The sequence below is a fragment of the Scyliorhinus torazame genome, chromosome 8, assembly GCF_047496885.1.
Source record: "Scyliorhinus torazame isolate Kashiwa2021f chromosome 8, sScyTor2.1, whole genome shotgun sequence".
Classification (NCBI taxonomy): domain Eukaryota; kingdom Metazoa; phylum Chordata; class Chondrichthyes; order Carcharhiniformes; family Scyliorhinidae; genus Scyliorhinus; species Scyliorhinus torazame.
Window position 1 is genome coordinate 133,630,991 of NC_092714.1, and position 22,288 is coordinate 133,653,278.

The window sequence follows — 22,288 nt, forward strand, 5'->3', positions numbered from 1 at the left end:
TATGAAATTAAGGCCATTTTTGGCAGAATGGAAACATACAGAACAGCACTTTGGAAACTGCTGATACGAAGGACGTGGAGGGACGAGACTACGCTTGTATATTTTACTTGCTGCTCTGTCAAATCTTGGATTTATTGCTCATTTTTGTCCTCTGGATGCAGTGGAGGGATTGTCATTACACAGAACCATGCCCAAAAGTAGAGTGCAGTAATTTTTCTCGTGCTGATGTAACTCCAGCTGGTATGATAACTTTTTCTCAGTTTCACTTCAAAGCATTTCCTTTCAAAATATGCACTTTGGCAATTACGTGGATTGCTGATGTTTGAAGGAAGGTTCATTTTTCTTGTATATTCCTTCACTTACATACTGACTCTTGACAGTGTATAGCTGTTGGCATTCCTCACCCAAGTACCCATTCAGACTACATGCTTGGAAAGAAGATGTTTAATTGGTGACGAATATGTGGGAATGAAGAAATCCTTATTCCTTTTGCCCCGGTGCAACCAACTTCCATAACTAGGCTTGCATGTTTCCGTAGCTATACAAATAATTCTGGCATGGTCAGTGTGATGACCTCCTTTTGCAATCTGAGTTGCATTGTTCTTATCATGACTCCCTGCTCGTTCTGGTTTCAGTTGTGACTCTGGAGGTTGATTAGCTCAATTGCCAGAATGAAGCCAATGGCACAGGTTCAGTCCTTGTATTGGCCTGTGATATTCATGGAGGCTGCCTCCTTGACTTGCCCTGTACTTGATGCTGTGTCGCGCCGCTCAAGCCATATAACTGCAAAGGTGAGAGACCTATGGGCACTCATGGACTTTGGCTAATTACAGGACCGGGTGACTCCAATCACATCCCATCCATTGGGTATGGTCAAAGGTTGATATGATTTGTATTTTGGAACTGAGCTTGGGCTGATGGCTAACTTTATTTTCTCTAAAAAAAATTTATACAGTGCAGTATTTCTTTCTCTGTCCAACTAATGATGCAGTATTCAAGTGGGGAGGCCCTTACCATTAAAATGTGATGCTTTAAAAAAAATATTGTTTTGATGATTAGATAACTTTTTTTTAACAGTTTGGGCTGTTGTGCCTTAATATCCACTCTATTAAGCAGTATAGTTGAATAATTTTAGCAGCATGTGGGTTTCTGTTGGAATGAGTATGCACCCAGATGACCTTGCCTGTTAATCCTGGCTTGCGATCTATTTCTTTTGGGGGTGGTGGGGAGGGTGGATTCCACATATACCACGAGCATAGGGCAGCCAAATGCAGAGGAAGCCTATCTTGCTGTTAAAACCTTGGAAAGCTGCCCCTCCTGCACCCCAAGATGAATTAATTTTTATTTCCACAGCAGCTGATATCATAGAATTTACAGTGCAGAAGGAGGCCATTCGGCCCGTCGATTCTGCACTGGCGCTTTGAAAGAGCACCCTACCCAAGCCCACACCTCCACCCTATCCCCAGTAACCCCACCCAACACTAAGGGCAATTTTGGACACTAAGGGCAATTTAGCATGGCCAATCCACCTAACCTGCACATCTTTGGACTGTGGGAGGAAACCGGAGCACCCGGAGGAAACCCACGCACACACTGGGAGAACGTGCAGACTCCGCACAGACAGTGACCCAGCGGGGAATCGAACCTCGGACCCTGGAGCTGTGAAGCAATTGCGCTAACCACCATACTACTGTGCTGCTGATATGTGGCTTACATTGGCTGCAATTGCCAACTTAGACCAAACTGGCACTGTGAATGTGTTTACTCAGGAATGACATTGAAACTGCACAAACTAGGGGCTGGTTTAGCACAGGGCTAAATCGCTGGCTTTGAAAGCAGACCAAGGCAGGCCAGCAGCACAGTTCAATTCCCGTACCAGCCTCCCCGAACAGGCGCCGGAATGTGGCGACTAGGGACTTTTCACAGTAACTTCATTTGAAGACTGCTTGTGACAATAAGCGATTTTCATTTCATTAATGTCCTGTTTGACCATCTAGCGGACAGGAACAGGAAAATGTAATAATTTACAAAAAAGTTCAGATAACCGAAAATGGAGCTAAGAACTTCGAATTCCAACCTTTATTTGCAGAAACCTTTATCGTTGCATGTTGAATTTGTTTAAGAAGGAAGTTTCAATTTAGTTCTGTACCGAGGTTTTCTCATTTTAAACCGTGTTAAGTCGAGTGTAATGCACCTGTTATTTTCTGTATGAGAAGCTCCTTCCATTTGTCTACTACTTTTCTTTGGGTAATATGCTGAAAATGGCTGCATGAGTTTTGACATGACTGTTACAAAGCAATGCGATTTTGGTTTGATCCCTTGAGATGACCTCAATAAGTCAGTGCCCAACATTCTTTATTTTTTGTATTACATTAGTAATTTTTGCCAGTTGAATGTAGAATAATGTTCCATTAGATTTCATCTCTATTTCTAGCACCTCCACATAAGCAGCCTATTCCCAGTAAGCACTTTGGTTCTCTCCCTCCTCGGGATCTTTGGAGTTTCCATTTAAAAAAAAATTCTCATGTCAACCTGGTCTCGCTGCCTCAAAAAGAACTAAGTTATGCTGCAGAAAATGTAGCAAGAGCTGAAAGACTACATGTTTGCCTTATTTTTATAGTGCTGGGAATCAGTTGATCAATGCCCAAAGTAATCCTCCTTTATCCATCATTTATAGCTATGTCTTAATACTGGAAATCCGACTTTTCTTGCAAAACTAGAACTGACAGCAACGACTGGATCAAGTCTGATTGTTATACACAGAAGCAGGAGAAGGCCATTCGGCCCTTCGAGCCTGCTCTGCCATTCATTATGATCATGCCTGATCAAATTCAAAACCCTGATCCCGCCTTCTCCCCCCTCCCCCCCCCCCCTCCCCAACCATATTCCTTGACCCCCCTTTAGCCCCAAAAGCTATATCTAACTCATTCTTGAAATTGTACAACGTTTTGGCCTCAATTACCTCAGTCCTAAAAGGTTTATCCCTCATCCTCAAACTATGACTGTAGGTCTGGACTTCCACACCATCAGGAATATGGTTATAACAGAATCTCATTCTGCCCATCAATGCAGATGTATAAATATGGCAATCGTGGAAAGGTGGCAAAAACAATCTGATTATGATGGGAGATTTTATTTTTCAAACCGAACAATTCAAATAGCGAATTTCTCGAACATTTTCTGGAGTCATGTCTGACTAATCCAGTTCAATATTTTGTGGAGCCCACTAACATAGTAGATAGGTGTGTGTCGATCAGTTTTCTTTATGTGGACTTCCATAAGGATTTGATAACGTTCTGCACAATAGATTATCATAAGGAAGAGTGTATAGAATTGGAGGCAGTCTTGTGACATGGGTCAGTACTTGAACATTTTCTGAATGACAGGAAATAACGAGTAGTATTCCTCAGGCACCTGTACTGGGCATAAATATTTAACTACATTACAGTAAGTCCCCCGACTGAGGAATAGTGTTCTTGTTTATCCAAGTTTATAAGTTCCACTAAGTTAGGGGGTGCAGTAAATTGTGAACGAGATAAATAAGCTACAAAGCAAGTGGGGAAAGCCACAGCAGATGCAGTTCAGTAAGAGAAATTATGATGTCTTCCACTTTGAATCTATTTTTTAAAAAAATGTTTTTATTAAGAATTTTTCAATAACAATATTTTCTACCTTACAAACAAACCCCCCCCCCCCCGAAACAAAGAAAAGAAAATGAACTTGCGTGGCAAGCCATGAACATGGCAAGTCAATAAGATACAAAACTTTGTACATTGGATTCTTCCCGTACATGTCAGTTTCCGGATCATTCATGTGTTTTCTTGCTCAAATGCCCCCCAGAGAACCCCCCCCCCCCCCCCCCCCCGGGTTGCTGCTGCTGCTGTCCGACCTTCATCTAACCCTCCGCGAGATGGTCTAGGAACGGTTGCCACCGCCTGTAGAACCCCTGCGCCGACCCTCTCAAGGCAAATTTATCCTTTCCAACTTGATAAACCCTGCCATATCATTTATCCAGGCCTCCATGCTGGGGGGCTTCGCCTCCTTCCACATTAGCAAGATCCTTCGCCGGGCTACTAGGGACGCAAAGGCTAGAATGCCGGCCTCTTTCGCCTCCTGCATTCCCAGCTCGTCCACTACTCCAAATAGTGCTAGCCCCCAGCTTGGCTTGACCCGGACTTTCACCACCTTAGATACTGTTCCCGCCACTCCCCTCCAGAACCCCACCAGTGCCGGGCATGACCAAAACATATGGACATGGTTTGCCGGACTTCCTGAGCACCTCCCACATCTGTCCTCCACCCCAAAGAACCTGCTCAGCCTCGCCCCCGTCATACGCGCTCTATGAACCATCTTAAATTGTATCAGGCTAAGCCTAGCACACGAGGAAGAGGAATTAACCCTACTTAGGGCGTCAGCCCATAGCCCCTCCTCAATCTCCTCCCCCAACTCCTCCTCCCATTTACCCTTCAGCTCCTCTACCAAAGCCTCCCCCTCTTCTTTCATCTCCTGGTATATCGCCGACACCTTGCCCTCCCCGACCCATACGCCCAAAATCACCCTATCTAGAATCCCCTGTGCCGGGAGTAGCGGAAATTCCCTCTCCTGCCGCCTCGCAAACGCCCTCACTTGCATGTACCTGAAAGCGTTTCCCGGGGGTAGCCCAAACTTCTCCAGCGCCCCGAAGCTCGCAAACGTCCCGTCAATGAACAGGTCCCCCATTCTTCTAATCCCTACCCGATGCCAGCTCTGAAATCCCCCGTCCATCCTTCCTGGGACAAACCGATGGTTGTCTCTGATTGTGGACCCCACCGAGGCTCCCGTCACACCCCTGTGCCGTCTCCACTGCCCCCAGGTCTTTAGCGTTGCCGCCACCTCCGGGCGTGTGGTATACCTTGTCGGCGAGAGCGGCAGCGGTGCCGTCACCAGCGCCCCCAGGCTCGTTCCTTTGCAGGACGCCATCTCCAACCTCTTCCACGCCGCCCCCTCTCCCTCCATCACCCACTTACGGATCATTGCCACGTTGGCTGCCCAATAATAACCACCCAAATTCGGCAACGCCAGCCCTCCTCGATCTCTGCTACGCTCCAAGAACCCCCTCCTTACCCGCGGGGTCTTGCTCGCCCACACAAATCCCGTAATGCTCCTGCTTACCTTCTTAAAAAAGGCCTTCGTGATCACAATTGGGAGGCATTGGAATACAAAAAGAAATCTCGGGAGGACCACCATTTTAACTGATTGTACTCTACCCGCCAGCGAGAGTGGCAACATGTCCCACCTGTTAAAATCCTCCTCCATCTGTTCCAACAACCGCGACAAATTAAGTTTGTGCAGTGCCCCCCAGCTCCTAGCTACCTGAATCCCCAAGTATCGAAAGCTCCTTTCCTCCCTCCTCAACGGTAGGTCGTCTATCCCTCTTCCCTGGTCCCCCGGCTGGATCACACAGAGCTCACTCTTTCCCACATTGAGCTTATAACCCGAAAAGTCTCCAAACTCCCGTTGGATCTGCATTGCCTCAACCATCCCCTCCACTGGATCCGTCACATACAGCAACGGGTCGTCTGCGTACAGCGACACTCGATGTTCCTCTCCCCCTCGAACCACCCCCTTCCATTTCCCCGACTCCCTTAACGCCATGGCCAAAGGTTCAATTGCTAATGCGAACAGCAGAGGGGACAGGGGGCACCCCTGCCTCGTCCCTCGATACAGCCGGAACTACTCCGACCTCCGCCGGTTCGTGACCACGTTCGCCACCGGGGCTTTATACAGAAGCTTAACCCAATTGATAAACCCTCCTCCGAACCCAAACCTCCTCAACACTTCCCAGAGATACTCCCACTCTACCCGATCGAAGGCCTTCTCCGCGTCCATGGCTGGCACTATCTCCGCTTCTCCCTCTACCGATGGCATCATTATCACATTTAGGAGCCTTCGCACATTAATATTTAACTGCCTACCCTTTACGAAACCCGTCTGGTCCTCGTGAATCACCCCCGGGACACAGTCCTCAATCCTCATGGCCAACATTTTTGCCAGTGACTTAGCATCTACATTAAGGAGCGGGATCGGTCTATACGACCCACATTGCAGTGGGTCCTTATCCCGCTTCAAGATCAAAGAGATTGTCGCCTCCGACATTGTCGGGGGCAGGGTCCCCCCCTCCCTTGATTCATTGAAGGTCCTTACCAGCAACGGGGCTAACAGGTCTACATACTTCGTGTAGAACTCTACCGGGAACCCATCTGGCCCCGGGGCCTTCCCTGCCTGCATGCTCCCCAGTCCTTTAACCAGCTCCTCCACCCCAATTGGCGCCCCCAAACCAGCCACCTCCTGCACCTCCACCCTTGGGAACCTCAACTGATCCAAGAATCGCCGCATCCCCTCTTTTCCCCCTGGGGGCAGGGACCTATACAGTTCCTCGTAAAAGGCCTTAAAAGCCTCATTCACTTTCCCTGCACTCTGTACCGTAGTTCCCCTGCCATCTTTGACTCCACCTATTTCCCTCGCTGCCATCCTCTTACGGAGCTGGTGTGCCAGCATCTGGCTCGCCTTCTCCCCATATTCATATATCACTCCCTGTGCCTTCCTCCACTGTGCCTCTGCGTTCCCTGTGGTCAACAGGTCGAACTCCGTCTGTAGACTTTGTCTCTCCCTGAGTAGTCCCTCATCAGGAGCCTCTGCGTAGCTTCTGTCCACCCTTAAAATCTCCCCCACTAACCTCTCCCTTTCCCTGCCCTCTCTCTTCACCCTGTGAGCCCTGATGGAGATGAACTCTCCCCTGATCACCACCTTCAGCGCCTCCCATACTACCACCTGCACCTCCCCGTTGTCGTTAGCCTCCAGATACCTTTCAATACACTCCCGCACACTTCCTCGTCTGCCAGCAGTCCCACATCCAACCTCCACAATGGGCGTTGGTCCCTCTCCTCCCCCAGCTCTAGCCCCCCCCCTTCCTGCTAGATCCACATCTAGCTCTTTTGCTCCCCCATATTACTTCCGTGAGTCAGCTGACTTCTGCTGACCCCGGCTCCCCCGCCTTCCCGTTGATCTCCCCGTGGGACTCTCTCCTCCTCCTTACCTTCCTCCACCCCCCCCCCCCCCCCCCCCTTTAGGCACGGGAAGAAGCCTGCGCTTTCCTGAACCAGCCCCGCCCCCTATGGCGCAGCTCCTGTTGCGGCCATTATCCCAGTTCCCTCATCCCCGAGTCTCACCTCCCTCCAGCACCGACGCCCACATTCCCCATCATCATCATCTTGTCTACAGAAAAGAAAAAAGGAAATTTTAGGAATTTTAACCAGAACTCTACCCACATCCCCATCCATCATCCCACCCATGAAATATTCTTTACCCATATTTACAACCTCATATACAGCCACATCCCCTCAGTTCGAGTCCAGTTTTTCCGTCTGAATAAAGGTCCAAGCCTCTTCTGGCGTTTCAAAATAATGGTGTTGGTCCTGATAAGTGACCCACAGTCACGCAGGCTGCAGCATGCCGAACCTGACTCTTTTTTTTTATGCAGCACCGCCTTGGCCCGGTTGAAGCCAGCTCTCCTCTTTGCCACCTCCGCGCTCCAATCCTGGTATACTCGGATCACCGCATTCTCCCATCCACTGCTCCGCACCTTCTTGGCCCATCTCAGCACACTTTCTTTGTCCGCGAAGCGATGGAACCTTGCCACTATCGCCCTTGGCGGCTCATCAGCCTTGGGTCTCCTCGCCAGGACCCGGTGAGCCCCTTCCAGCTCCAGGGGGGTCGGAGCGGCCTCCGCACCCATCAGCGAATGGAGCATCGTACTCGCGTACGCCCCCGCATCGGCTCCCTCCACTCCTTCGGGAAGACCCAGAATCCGGAGGTTCTTCCTCCTCGACCTGTTCTCCAGGACCTCAATTCTCTCGGCCCACCTCCTGTGCACCGCCTCGTGCGCCTCCATTTTTACCGCCAAGCCCAGGATCTCGTCCTCGTTGGTATTCACTTTATCATTCACCTCACGAAGCTCCACCGCCTGGGTCTTCTGGGTCTCCTTCAGCCCCTCGATCGCCAACAGCATTGGCGCCAGCACCTCCTTTTTCAGCTCCTCCACACATCGCTTGAGGAACTCCTGCTGGTCTGGCCCCCACACTGCTCGCTCTCCGCCCTCCGCCATCTTGCCTTTTTCCCCTCGTTTTGGTCTCTGCTCCAGGGCCTCTTTCCTCGTCGTTCCACCGCTGATCTCTGCCATATATTGTGAGGGGGGACCTCACTGCACCTTCCCACACGGGATTAAATCGAAAAAAAGCTCCGTTGGGGCTCCTTTGGAGAGCCCGAAGGTCCGTTGTCGTGGGAGCTGCCGAATCTTCCACTTTGAATCTGAGAAAAATAAAATGAGTATTTTCCTAATTGCGAAAGAGTAACTTATGTGGAGGAGCCAGGATAATTTGTGATCATATATATAAATCACAAAGGGTGAAAAAAACATATTAAATAGATTCCAAAAGGGAAACGTTTTGCACTGTGGAAAATGAGCGGGGGACAGGGACCATCTGGATAGCCCTTTGATTGAATCCTGAAGGACTGAATTGCCTCCTGTGCGTAAGATTTTATTATTCTGATGGTAAAGCACAAAAAGGCTAATGTAATTGTTGGCCTTTATCCGAAGGAGGTTGGAATTCAAAGGCGAGGAAGTTATGGTTCAACCTGGATCTGGCTGTAGGTGCAGAGGTGTCAATTGAAATTTTCCAAAATGAAATCGAGATTATCTTTGGGTTAGGATATTGACAGATGTGCACTGGAAAACTGGATTGAGGAACAGATTAGCTGTTACCTTGTTGATTAGTAACTGGCTTGAGGAGTGAATGACCTAAACCTATTGCCATGTTTACTCTTTCTATGGTGTTAATGAGATGAATGTTCAGGTAATTAATTTTTTGAGCTCTTTGTTTTGTTTTAAGACTTGCCCTGCGGCAAGGAAGGTCATTGGGACCGTCACTGGCAAGTGAAAGATTTACGTGGAGATCACTACGGTGTGCAAAGTATGGAGCAATTAGTGAAAAGAATAAAGCAAAAAGCAAAAGTGTGTGAAATTGTTCTCATTTGATAAGCTTAGTTTTTTTCTGAAATAATTTTTAGTTAGTTTTAATATATTGAATGTTCCCTGCTCTAACCTTGCTGAGGTATGTAGTTTCTTTTTATTGAATTAAAATATCAGTTAGTAGCTATCTAGGCAATGAAGTTCCAAACCGGAGTTCAGACTTCCTGCAGAACAAATTCTAACCCATCAAATTGTCATTCCAGGTGTATGTGAACAACAGTGGGAAGTATAGTGACCTGGGTCATCCTTTTGGTTACGTAAAAGCTAGTACAGCTTTGAATTGTGTTAACCTTTTTGTGATGCCTTACAACTATCCTGTACTGCTTCCACTTTTAGGTAAGTATGATATTTTACAAGGATTCTAATGGAACTCCAGGTTTTGAGGTTAACAATAAAAGTGCCTGTGTTGTCTGGTTTCTTTTACTTTTTATGCTAACAAGAGGTAGAATGTTTCAAATTTTTAATTTTGCTGTGAACAATTGTCACCAAATCTGTTTATCCTATGAATGCAAATTAGAATTAGAAGCTAAGACGGTTATGTTATTAAATAACTTCTAATTTGTGCAATTAAGCCAAAGGTTCTATTAAGGCAGAAAATGCCATCTGTCCCTTTCGAAATTTGGAACAGGTTAGTTTTGTGATTTGAAAGGAATAGCTTTTGAAATAGAGTCATGAGTCCATGGCTTCTGCTGCAAGTCATATGTTAAGACCAACTGCAGATTGTGATCCTGCAGAGAGGCATTGAATTATCCCCTGAGTTGTGTGATTGCTAGCTCACAGTTGAGTGAGTGTCCAGTAATACAATTAAAATCTGAAAGCATTGCACGATAAAATGAAAGGTGACAGATTGGGGTATTTGCCTCGTTGACCTTTGTTGTTGGAGGGAGTGTACCTATAGAAGGTTAAATTGATCAGCGTTGTACAGTATTTATCATTGTAAGCAGCCTCTCTGAGCTGCAGTCAGGATTCCTCTGTATATTTCACAATTGACTTGGAAGTAAAATTATTATTCTCTACCTCTTGCTTTTCGGGTTAAGATCAGCTGCGCAATGGTGGCATGGTGCCCAGTGGTTAGCGCAGCTGCATCAGGGCGCTGAGGACCCAGGTTCGATCCCGGCCCCGGGTCACTGGCACGTGGAGTTTGCACATTCTCCCCATGTCTGCGTAGGTCACAACCCAAAGATGTGCAGGATAGGTGGATTGGCCACCCTAAATTGTCCCTTAATTGGGAGAAAAAAATGAATTGGGTACTCTAAATTTATTTTTTAAAGAAGATGAGCTGTGCTGGGGCATCATAAGTTGAAGGACAATTTCTGCCAAGGCATAGTGCACTGGTGGTCTGTAATTCCTAGTATATCTTTTTTATGATCGTAAAGTACTGATTGAACATTTAAGCAAAGATTCTATAGCTTTAAAAAAAAAAGATATACTCAATTCAACAAAATAAAGATTAATATTTGGAAGCACATGCTTATAGTTTACAATGTTGTGTAACGGCTGGAATAAGAGTTTTGGAAACTGGAGAATCGTGATTCAAATTTAGGATGGTGCAGTGGTCTATTTGATGCTCAAGTTACCTGAATGTTGAATTCCTGCTCTTCATCATGGAATCAAAAGGTTGCCCATGTGGATGGAAAGGAGGGAATTGCATTAATGGTTCTTGTGCTCTTCCGAGCAGTATATTCAAGAGTAATATAAACAAAGCACTGGTATCCTAAGAAATTCCAATGACTTGGCTGCTGTGGATCTAAAATGTGCTGGCAGTGCTGTTGTGTAACTTGCAGTGACCAATGAACCGTTAGTTATTGAAAAAGTGCCTTTGACCGCACTGGCAGAGGTCCACTCCTTGAAAGGACAGTAGAATGGGTTGACCAGACTGCAGCTGTTCTGCTCAACTTAACCCTACATATTTCACACAATACTAATGGGGTTGCGGCAGACACAATGGGAATGTCGTCATGTCTGCCTTTCCAGTTGATCTGGAGAAAACTGGATTGAGGCAAGAAGTCCTGAATGCATAAAGCAAACCTATAACTTGTACAGTGGTGAAATTTTAAGCATTAATGTGAGATGGAGTCAGGATGCATAAATTCTTTAATGAAATCTTCCACTGCTTTCTGAACTCACACTGCATCATAATCTATCTTTGTTTAGAAATATGATTGCAGTATGGCTGGTTTCCAGTTGTGCACTAACTATCTCCCCAAAATTAGCTATTTAGCCTATTAAACTGCCAACAACGTGTTAATGGTGTCTTAATGTAAGGAGCATGTGCTGCGTTTGACATGAAAATTGGCAGAGTTGCTCATCATTGATCATCATGTTCGCAAAACTATTGATGCCATTATTTTAAAGTTTTATTTTTGTACAGTTATAGAAAAAAGTCTCTGCTTCTCAGCCTTGGTATTGCTGTATGTTACATTTGTTTGTTGTACATGAATCTAATGATGGTATATATGTGTGTGTTTTTACATGTCCGGAGAAATGCAATCAGCACGAACTGGGCCTGACCAATAAGCCTCTCTCTCGACTTCCTCTGACAGTCAGAAAACATGGTTCATTGGTCGACACCAAGGCCCGCCATTGCTGTTGCATTGTTTCATGGGTAGGTAACTTTTGCTGAACTCGGGTATTATGTTACATTTTCTCGTGCAATTGCTTCTCCCCAGCTTATTTGGATTTTTTCATGGAGAAACATTTTAATTTAATTAGAACTGATTTATCAATGGGTTATATTTTAGACCAATAATAGCATATGCTAAACCGTCTGGGATGATTGTGCATCAACACGTAGACTGCATTTCATTGCATATCTCTTTATGCAAGGTTGAGCTCATGTGACATCATCTAGAGGAGCAAATTGAATACTTGGTTGAAAGAACAATGTCTAAAACTAATTTGATGGCTAATATTTTTTGTGCTTAATAATGAGTTTTTAAAAATAAATTTGGAATACCCAATTAATTTTTTCTAATTAAGGGGTAATTTAGCCTGGCCAATCCACCCACTCTGCACATCTTTGGGGTTGTGGGGCAAAATCCACGCAAACACAGGGAAAATGTGCAAACTCCACACGGACAGGGAGCTGGGATTGGACCTGGCGCCGTGAGGCAGCAGTGTCAACCACTGTGCCACTGTGCTGCCCCTGCTTAATAATGAGTTAACATTGAAGTTCTGTTCAACCATCACCCCTGTGCTGGCTGGTCTACATTGAGTTATGATCCAGCAATGCCTTGGATTTTAAAATCTCTCAGTCTTGTGTTCAAATTGCTTCATGATCTCACCATATCTTTGTGATCTCCTCCAGCTCTACAGCCCTTGTGTGTGTATATATGTGGCCTCCTGTAAATTCCCTAAATTCCCACTTCCTTCTTGCATTTGCAGCCATTTTGAGTACTGAGCTCTGGAATTCTCTCATTAACATCCCTCCCTCTCCTCGATGCTCCTTCAAACCTACATCTATGACAAAGCATTCTGTCACTCATCCCCATGCGTCCTGCCTTTGGCTCAATGTCAGATTCTGTCTGACACTCTGTATGTGCATTGGAATGTTTTACATACTATGTAAATACAAGCTGTCAGTGTTGAAGGTGTTAAGTGAAAGAAAATCTCACTATTAATCACACGTCCTCATGTCTGAGTTACTTCATTGCCACAGTAGTGCTTCTAAACTGCATTTAGTTGAAGAATTATTATCATATGACTGTTACTTCCTCTTGTTTACTCCCATCTTCCTTCCCAAAGGAATTATAGAATGACCATCACAGACAGAATTCTCTGCATGAACAATGAGCAAATAATATCATTGTTTTCCAGACATAGCAATGGAACATATCATACCAACTGAACATTTCAGTTTCACATTGGTTGTCTTTTTTTATATGGAGGTTTTAAATAGTAGTTTATAGTTATTTTCTGTTACTTGTTTTCTTTATCATAGAATCCTTACAGAGCAGAAAGACCATTTGGCCAATGATGTCTGCACCGATCCTTTGAAAGAACACCTTACCTAGGCCCATGCCCCCACCCTATCCCCACAATCCCACCTAACCCACTTAATCTGCACATCTTGGACTGTGGGAGGAGTCCGGAGCACCCGGAGTAAAACCATGCAGACACTGGGAGAATGTGCAAACTCCACACAGTTACCCAAGGGTGGAATTGAACCTGGGTCCCTGGAGCTGTGAGGTAACAGAGCTAACCACTATGTCACCGTGCCACCCAAATTAAATTTTTCCCTTTGTCTCTCATAAAGAAATGCATTGCAATTTCAGGAGCTCAAAATAAATGCCAAATTGCTTCATTTATCTTTTTGAAATACACTAAGTGTTGGACGACTCTGCTGTGGGGGATTGAGCGAAATGGGGCAGAAGACTTGCAGTAGCACTAAAAATTCTACTCATTTTATAATGGCCATTTAAATAGCACAGTTTTAAAATCAATGTTTTGGGAAAGTTTTGAGAGGATTGGTACAATGTTGCATATATCCTGGTATCACCCCAATGTCTCTTCATTGTGACATATATGCTCTTCAACCTTTTAGAAATCCTACATTCCTGGGCATTAATTGAAGAATATAATCCCAAAAGCCTATATTCTTATATTGCAAGAAAGGCTTTTGCCCTCAAACCAATGGCCCTATCTATGATGTGCTTGTAACATCCCGAGTTCCTACAAATGACGATAGATTTTTGAAAAGAAGGGTCTTACTCCCTGTATTATTTTTGGGTACAGCTCTCTCCATGCTGTCCCTCAAAATGTATTTTAATGCTGCCATCATAAAGTTTGTTCTTGCTGACTGTAGCCATGCTCAAAAGGGGTTATTTTTTGATGAACTGAAAACAGATATTCTTGCCTTGCTAAAGTGTAGTTGATGGAAATAAAAGGGGAGAGAGTTTGTGATGTTCATTGACGAGCAGCAAAAATCCACTTTCAGCATCGTGCCATTTCCCACCACAACATTGACCTGCTCCTGAACCTTGTTGAATTGGGTCAGCATTTGAAGCACAACTTTATTGAGAGATATTGATGGGTTAAATAGCCGAAGCTATGGCAAAAGGATGTTAATGTAGGAAAATTTGAGACCATCCACTTTGGATCTAGAAGGGATATAACAGGGCACTTATGGTGAAATGCCAAAGATAGTGGTGGTGCAAAGAGACTTGGGTGTCCCAGTATGTAGATCATATAAATGTCAAACAGTTATAGAAAATAATCAGAAAGGCTAATGGAAGTCTTCAGCTTCACAAGGGCCCAAGTTTGACCACAGCTGAAGGACTGCAAACCGTTCTGGGCACCACATCTTAGGCAGGATATATTGGCCTGGAGGGAGGCAGAGTAGGTTTACCAGAATGACACCTGGGCTCCAAGGATTACATTAAGAAGTGTGATTACACAACCTAGAGTTGCATTTGCTGCAATTTGGAAGGTTGGGGGTGGAGGGGAGGGGCAATTCCGCTAGTCGCAGAGTCTCCGAGTAGTTGCATAATCTATAAAATTGAAACCAGAACTTTCAACCATGAATTTAGGAAACCCACCTAAATATAAAAAAGCTTGGTGCTCTCTTTTGCAGACGACAATTGATGTTAGATCAATTGGAAATCTTGAGATTGGTAGATTTTTGTTATCCAAAGATATTAAGGAGTATTGGGCAAAGACGAGTATAAGGTGTTAGGCCGCTGCTCAGCCATGTTCTCATTGAATGGCAAAACAAAGTTGAGCCTACTCCTGTTCCAATGGTCCGATATATATGGCATTTTGCATTATGGTGAGAAACAACATTGTAATGTGGGCAACAAAAACAGAAAATACTGGACAATTTCAACTGGCCTGACAGCATCTGCGACGAGAAAAGGAAGTTAACATTTTGAGTCTGGATGACATTTTGTAATATGGGCACACTGCCGCAAAGTATGAGCGTAGCAGCATATTTGCAAGCCTGCCCACTTTGTACATGGCTGGAATGGCGGGTTTCCATTTTTAAAGTAGCATACGTGGAGTTCAAAACTGACTGGCTTGATAAGTGAGTGCTGCATCTGAATAGTTTTGGGTTGCTTGCTGCCCTGAGACCCGGGTGGAATGTTGAGGGGGTTTTACGTGGCCTTGGCTAATTACTACACACATTCAGTAATCTAGAACACTGAGACAAACAATTAAAACTTCATCCAAGGAGTGTTTTAGCTCCATCATTATTTTTAGTGACCTTTGAGTACCAGAATCTCCAAGGAAGCCTAGGTGTTCTCATGTTAAATGATGTGGAAATGATAATGATGTGAAATGATGTTAAATGATAAATGATACCAAGTATAAAGGATGTTAAATGATACCAAGTAACCGTACTGTATATTTAAGTCTTCTATCAATTGATGCCTTAACAAAGGGAACATTTGGTGAATTATATGCTTAAGCTCCATTGTGGTTATTTTAAGAAAAATTTAAGTTTCTCAATTTTGACTTTAAATCAACATTATTATTAACTCATTCTGACCCACATTATTTAATTTTATGATTTCCTGGTAGCTTTGACTTGGTTTATTTTTGTGCACATTATGGGGTGAAATATTTAAGATGGAGGACAGAGCACTTTTACATTTCAGACGTTCCTGGATTTTTTTGTAGGTTGGATATAGTGTGGCCAACTACAGAATAAAGCTCCTTCTGTCGCACTCGATGAAATGTATTTGTACCAAATTCTGGCAGAGCTTCCCTCAATTGGCAACACCAGCCATCGTTGATATTACCTCTCTACAGATTCTTGGTTAGGTTGGTTTCCAGGAGACGAGATTTTTCTGCTGCCATGATGAAAGAAACCAGATCTTGTTATATAGATGTGGAAGATAGGTAACGGGTACAGGTTTCCTCTAATCTAAATTATACAAGTGATTTGTGATGTGGATACAGTAGGAACTGGAGAGCGAATACCTAAACTAATTTGATGGGTCTTCACAGCCAGAAAAAGAGCAAGTATTCATCCTGCCACTTAATTTTAAACCCAGTGCCCAGAAGTCAAAGTTGATGTTTTGAGTCTGGATGACTTTTTGTAATGTGGGCACACTGCCGCAAAGTATGAGCGTAGCAGCATATTTTCAAGCCTGCCCACTTTGTACATGGCTGGAATGGCGGGTTTCCATTTTTAAAGTGGAGTTCAAAACTGACTGGCTTGATAAGTGAGTGCTGCATCTGAATAGTTTTGGGTTGCTTGCTGCCCTGAGACCCGGGTGGAATGTTGAGGGGGTTTTACGTGGCCGTGGCTAATTACTACACACATTCAGTAATCTAGAATACCGAGGACTCCCCAAGGACTTCTTTTTGATTGAAATGTGGATTTCTGCTCCGTATTCTCTCAATGTAGTGTTAAACAACTTCAGAATCTGGGATTTAGAATTCACCCACTTCTTCCAATCAATTGGAGTGTGTCGTGGAGTTCTGATCTGAAATGCCATTGGGTGGGTTGATGCAGGTTTGAATTTATTCCTTGCAATTCAGGCTGCCTTCCTGATGGAAATAGTGTAGCATCTTAAAACATAGGCTGCAGTGAAAACTGGGAATCTGTGCTTCATTAGAGAATAACCCTTTTTTTAAAACAATGCAGATCAAGTTGTACAGCAGGAAATATTTTGATTGACTTTGGTATAATATCTCATTGTTTGATTTTTGTTTTGCAGATGATTTGTTCAAAGTGCATAAGCTGAAGCCAGTAATGAAATGGCGGCAGGCATTTGAAAATTACTTGAAGACAATGCCGCCCTATTATATTGGGGTATGATTAATTTCATAGTTTGTATTTTTGTGAATTGTTTTATTTTTAAGATACCATGGCAGACAGTTACTGAACAGGTGCAATGTGTGTATATGAAGAAGAATCTGCCAGTATACTGTTAATACAAAAAATGAGCTGTATCACATTAGACAAAAAGGTTGGAAAGATTTCATTACCAATACCAGAAAAGGATTCAAATGCCCATTGTTCCTTTTATCCCAGCAACTCGTGTAAACACAGAACTCCAATGAAAATTTACCGCTGTCTCAACACTAATGTTTCTTGATTGGGTTAGCTCCGTTTCGAGCAGTTTTCTTCAGGCAGACTGCTGATGTTTGAGAGTACAGAACTTGAAAATATTTTTAAAATTGAAACCTTTCGTCCTGCATTCAGGTCATTTTGCAAGAATACAATGCATGGGAAACCAACAAGTTTATACTTTGAGAAGAAAGCGCAGATTGGTTGGCAAGTGGACTCTGATTGGAGGAGGCATTGCCAAGGAGAGTGTACCAGTTCATGCTGACTGACCGCTAACTGGCGAGCATTTGATTGAAAGTTAAACCAGGCAGCTTGACTTTCATTAGTCAAGGCATTGGCTTGTAAAATGAACTAAAGAATGGCTGACACTTGTTTTGTTTAACTGAAACAGCTGAACAGGTGCAATGTGTGTATCTGTTCTTTCTGTATGCAAAGAACAGGGCTCACAACATGCAAATGCGCCACGCTGTGAGCCCGACTGACCATCTTAAATTGGTTATCAGTGTGATTCTTAGCACACTGAGGATTATTCAGTCAAAGTTGTCGAATCGGAGAACCACATCTAATGTCGGACACTTTTGAGTTTTACAAGCTCAAGCTGGTTGGGTACTTTCCCGTTGTGAATAGGAAAAGGGACTTGCTGTTTGATACAATCCACCAGCCTTTTGGACAAGCTTAGCTGGCATCACATTGGCACTGAAATTTGTTTACTACGTTACCCATTTACAGAACATCTTTCTGGCTTGATGGCAGCACCCTGTTAGTGTTGAATGCCACTTGTGTTGCTGCTGCATATTAGCATCATGAAACAGTTAGCTTTGATTGTTGCTCAAATTTTTGGGATACCTTGCCCTTCCAGCATAGTCTGAGGTAGACTGGGCACTCAGAACCGAAAGTTATGGCCTTAGGCCCGTTCGAGTTGCATGATATACAGCGAGCAATGATCTGAATGGGGCAGCCATTATCCCACAATGAACATCAAGCTTGCATGGTGAGCAAATGGCTTGGGCCGGATTTGCGAGGTTGCTGAAAAGGCCTATCTTACAGGATGTATAACTTAAGTGGAACATTTGGCTAGCAATGTCAAATGAGAAGATGGACACCGTATTGTTATCCATTTGCAAGTAAGTCCTATATGGGCTTTGTGAAATGTGATTGAATCCTTGTGGAAAACGTGCTCAAGACTGGTTGTAACAAATCGTTCAACCATTTGATCACTTCATGTTGTGAAATTCACTTTTGTGTGTCTTGAGCGGCCCATATATACGCAGATGCAGAGAGCTGTGAGGACAAATGCTTTCCTGTGTATCATGTGCTTGCTCATCGCTCTTACACAAGTTCAGCAAACATTTCTTTGAGCTTTTGTGCAAACAGTTTGGTCAAGTTTTTTGAAAAAACTAATTTTTATTAAAGATTTTCATAAAATATCAATAACAAAATGAGAAAGAAAAAAGAACCCAACAGGGTTAAGTACAAAACACAATCTAAAGAAGCAATCCCCCAACCCCCCCCCGGCCCTGTACGTAAATAATAAATTAACATTAACACCCCAACTTAACACAACGGGTGTATACACCCCCTCAGACCCTCCAGTGTAAATAACATAAACAAAAATAAAGTAAATCCCCCCCCCCCCCCGCCCCCCCCCCCCCCGAGCTGCTGCTGCCATTGTCCAATGTCTATCGATCTGCCAGAAAGTCTAAGAACGGTTGCCACCGCCTAAAGAACCCTTGTACCGACCCTCTAAAGGCGGATTTCACCCTCTCCAATTTAATGAACCCTGCCATATCGCCGATCCAGGATTCCACGCTTGGGAGCCTCGCATCTTTCCACTGAAGGAGATTCCTTCGCCGGGCTACCAGGGACGCAAAGGCCAGAATTCCGGCCTCTTTCGCCTCCTGCACTCCCGGCTCCTCTGCCACCCCAAATATTGCGAGCCCCCAGCCCGGCTTGACCCTGGATCCTACCACCCTCGACACCGTCCTCGCTACGCCCTTCCAAAATTCCTCCAGCGCTGGGCATGCCCAGAACATATGGGTGTGATTTGCTGGGCTTCCTGAGCACCTAACACACCTGTCCTCACCCCCAAAGAACCGGCTCATCCTTGTCCCGGTCATGTGTGCCCTGTGCAGCACCTTAAACTGTATGAGGCTGAGCCTTGTGCACGAAGAGGAAGAATCCACCCTCCCTAGGGCATCTGCCCACGTACCCTCTTCGATCTCCTCTCCCAACTCCTCCTCCCACTTACCTTTCAACTCCACCACCGAGGCCTCCTCCTCCTCCTACATCACCTGGTAAGTTTCCGAGATCTTCCCCACCTACCCCCCGAGAGCACCCTGTCCTGTACTGTGTATGGCAGTAGCCGCGGGAATTCCACAACCTGCCGTCTGGCAAACGCCATTACCTGTAAGTACCTGAAGGTGTTCCCCAGGGGGAGCCCGTACTTCTCCTCCAGCTCACCCAAGCTCGCGAACTTCCCGTCCACAAACAGGTCCCCCAACTTTCGTATCCCTGCCCTGTGCCACCCCGAAAACCCTCCACCTGTTCATCCTGGGGCGAACCGGTGGTTCCCCCGTAATGGGGTCCACGCCGAGGCCCCAACTTCCCCCCTATGACGCCTCCACTGCCCCCAGATTTTGAGGGCAGCCACCACCACCGGACTTGTGGTATACCTCCTTGGAGGGAGCGGCAGCGGCGCCATTGCCAGCGCCCCCAGATTCGTACCCACACAGGACGCCGTCTCCAGCCTCTTCCATGCAGCCCCCTCCCCCTCCATCACCCACTTGCGCACCGTCGTCGCATTGGCAGCCCAGCAGTACCCACAGAGGTTGGGCAGCGCCAGCCCCCCCCTATCTCTACTCCGCTCCAGGAACACCCTTCTCACCCTCGGAGTCCCTCGCGCCCACACAAACCCCACTATACTCCTGTTAACCCGCCTGAAAAAAGCCTTCGGGATAAACACGGGATGGCACTGGAACAGGAACAAAAACCTTGGGAGCACCGTCATTTTGATTGACTGCACCCTACCCGCCAAGGACAGCGGCAACGTGTCCCACCTCTTGAACTCCTCCTCCATTTGCTCCACCAGCCTTGTAAAGTTAATCCTATGCAGGGCCCCCCAGCTCCTGGCCACCTGGACCCCCAAATATCTGAAGCCCCTCTCCGCCCTTTTTAGTGGGAGCTCGCCAATCCCCCTCTCCTGGTCGCCTAGCTGAACTACGAACAGCTCGCTCTTCCCCATATTGAGCTTGTACCCTGAAAAGTCCCCGAATTCCCTAAGGATCCTCATTGCCTCTGGCATTCTTCCCACCGGGTCAGCCACATACAGCAGCAGGTCGTCCGCATAAAGCGACACCCTATGCTCCTCCCCACCCCGCACCAACCCCCTCCAGTTCCTCGACTCTCTCAATGCCATAGCCAGGTGTTCAATCGCCAGTGCGAAGAGCAGGTGGGACAGGGGACACCCCTGTCTCGTCCCTCGGTGCAACCGAAAGTACTCGGACCTCCTCCTATTTGTGGCCACACACGCCAACGGGACCTCATACATCAGCCTAACCCACCTGACAAACCCCTCCCCAAACCCGAACCTCTTCAGCACCTCCCACAGGTACCCCACTCTACCCTATCGAAGGCTTTCTCAGCGTCCATCGCCACCACTATCTCCGCCTCCCCCTCCCTTGCCGGCATCATGATAACGACAGTTTGGTCATGTTGAGCGACATGTCCAATGGATAAGAGTTTTGACCCGTCATTAAGAATGGCATTTTGTTGATAAAGTCACGCTTCTTCAAAATGACTATTCCTGCCCCTTTGTCTGGTTTACTGATGTGTATCAACAGGTTGGTCTGAAGACCTCGCAATGTTGTATCACATTGGCTTTGCATATTAGAATCAGATGCACCATTCAGAATCCCGCATTATATGTGTGCACTAGATCAGCTAGGCACGCTTTCAGTGATTCTGCGTCTTCAGTGGATGCTGGTTTGTGGTGGGATAGTTAGGAGTAGAGGGGTTTGAACTCAGTAAATATCTCTTCCCATTTGAATTGGGATGAAGGCTCACCAAAATTGAAAACATGCGCAAGAACAAATGCCTCACTTTCTGAGAGTACATAGTCAATAGATTTGTACATCTTTAGTGCCGCCATTTAATTACATTGCCATGAACTGGTACATTCTCCATGGCAACACTTGAAAAGTCCGCTTGCCAACCAATCAAGACTCTATTCTCATGTAGAATAAATTTGTTGATTTCCCTTGAATTGTATTCTTGCAAATGTCCTGATGAGTGCAAGACTAAAAGCTTTGACAAATTGTCAGTAATTCACTAGATGCATTTCTTCAGTTCGTAACTCACCCTGAGACATCCAAAAACCACATCTAAACTCTTATGACTTCAGCTTCGGAGAAAAATGAGTTCCCTAAACTCTGTTCCTGAGCACGCCTGCAGGAGTTAATATTAGAGAGATTAAACCTTCTACCTGCACTTTCTGGTCTACACACCCAAACTGGTCTCTTGCGTCTGGACCACCATTGCTAGGCAACAGCTAAGTTTTTTTTTTTAACTTCAGTACAGGGAACCCATCTCTTCACTTCAAGAGTTGTAAGACCTCATTAAAAATGTATGTATACAAATAGGGCCTCAAACTTCCCAGCACCCAGCTCACAAAGACCTCTAAATGAAACTTAAACCAAGTTTTACCTTTCTTAACATCCTAATATACATTAAACTTAAAGCTATATGTTGTTTCTAACAAAATGGAAATGAGGCAGTTTGCCTACAGCGAAATAAATAACACCTCCGAGTTGGAAGAATGCAATTGTAAAAGCCCGGTTTCTTCTCGTTGTGCTTTAGCATCTTGTGTCAGTGGGAGAGCGTTAGAAAGCTTGTGCCTTAAGTTGTAGTTGGCCACTATTTCAATGTTAATGCACAAAGGCCATTGATTAGGTTTTTAACTGTCCATCATAGTTATATCATGGTGTGCTGAGAGTTTTTAACTGTCCATCATAGTTCTATCATGCTGTGCTGAGACGTAGTAGGGCAAACAAAACATATATTAAAATGTAGCACATATTGGCTTCTTTCATTCTGCCTGTCTGTTAAGGGATTCAACATTAGCTTCACTCACAAATCATATCTTAACGTAACTCAAAATAATTGTTGCAGTATTGTGTAGCAGAGAGCAGAATCAAGTCAAGCCATTC

General features: G+C 45.2%; 1 protein-coding gene across 4 annotated transcripts in view; it reads left to right on the plus strand.

The window, feature by feature from the left end:
- The window catches only part of ints6 (integrator complex subunit 6), a 202,364-nt gene that overhangs the window by 101,134 nt on the left and 78,942 nt on the right, over positions 1-22,288 (plus strand). For 2 of the 4 annotated variants that reach the window (XM_072514208.1, XM_072514207.1), the window contains exons 9-10: positions 9,271-9,403; positions 16,732-16,826. In XM_072514208.1, coding sequence (XP_072370309.1) covers positions 9,271-9,403; positions 16,732-16,826 — 228 coding nt within the window. Of the gene's footprint in view, positions 1-9,270; positions 9,404-11,541; positions 11,673-16,731; positions 16,827-22,288 lie in introns of those variants that run through there. The other 2 variants (XR_011948714.1, XR_011948713.1) reach the window with 2 other exon arrangements.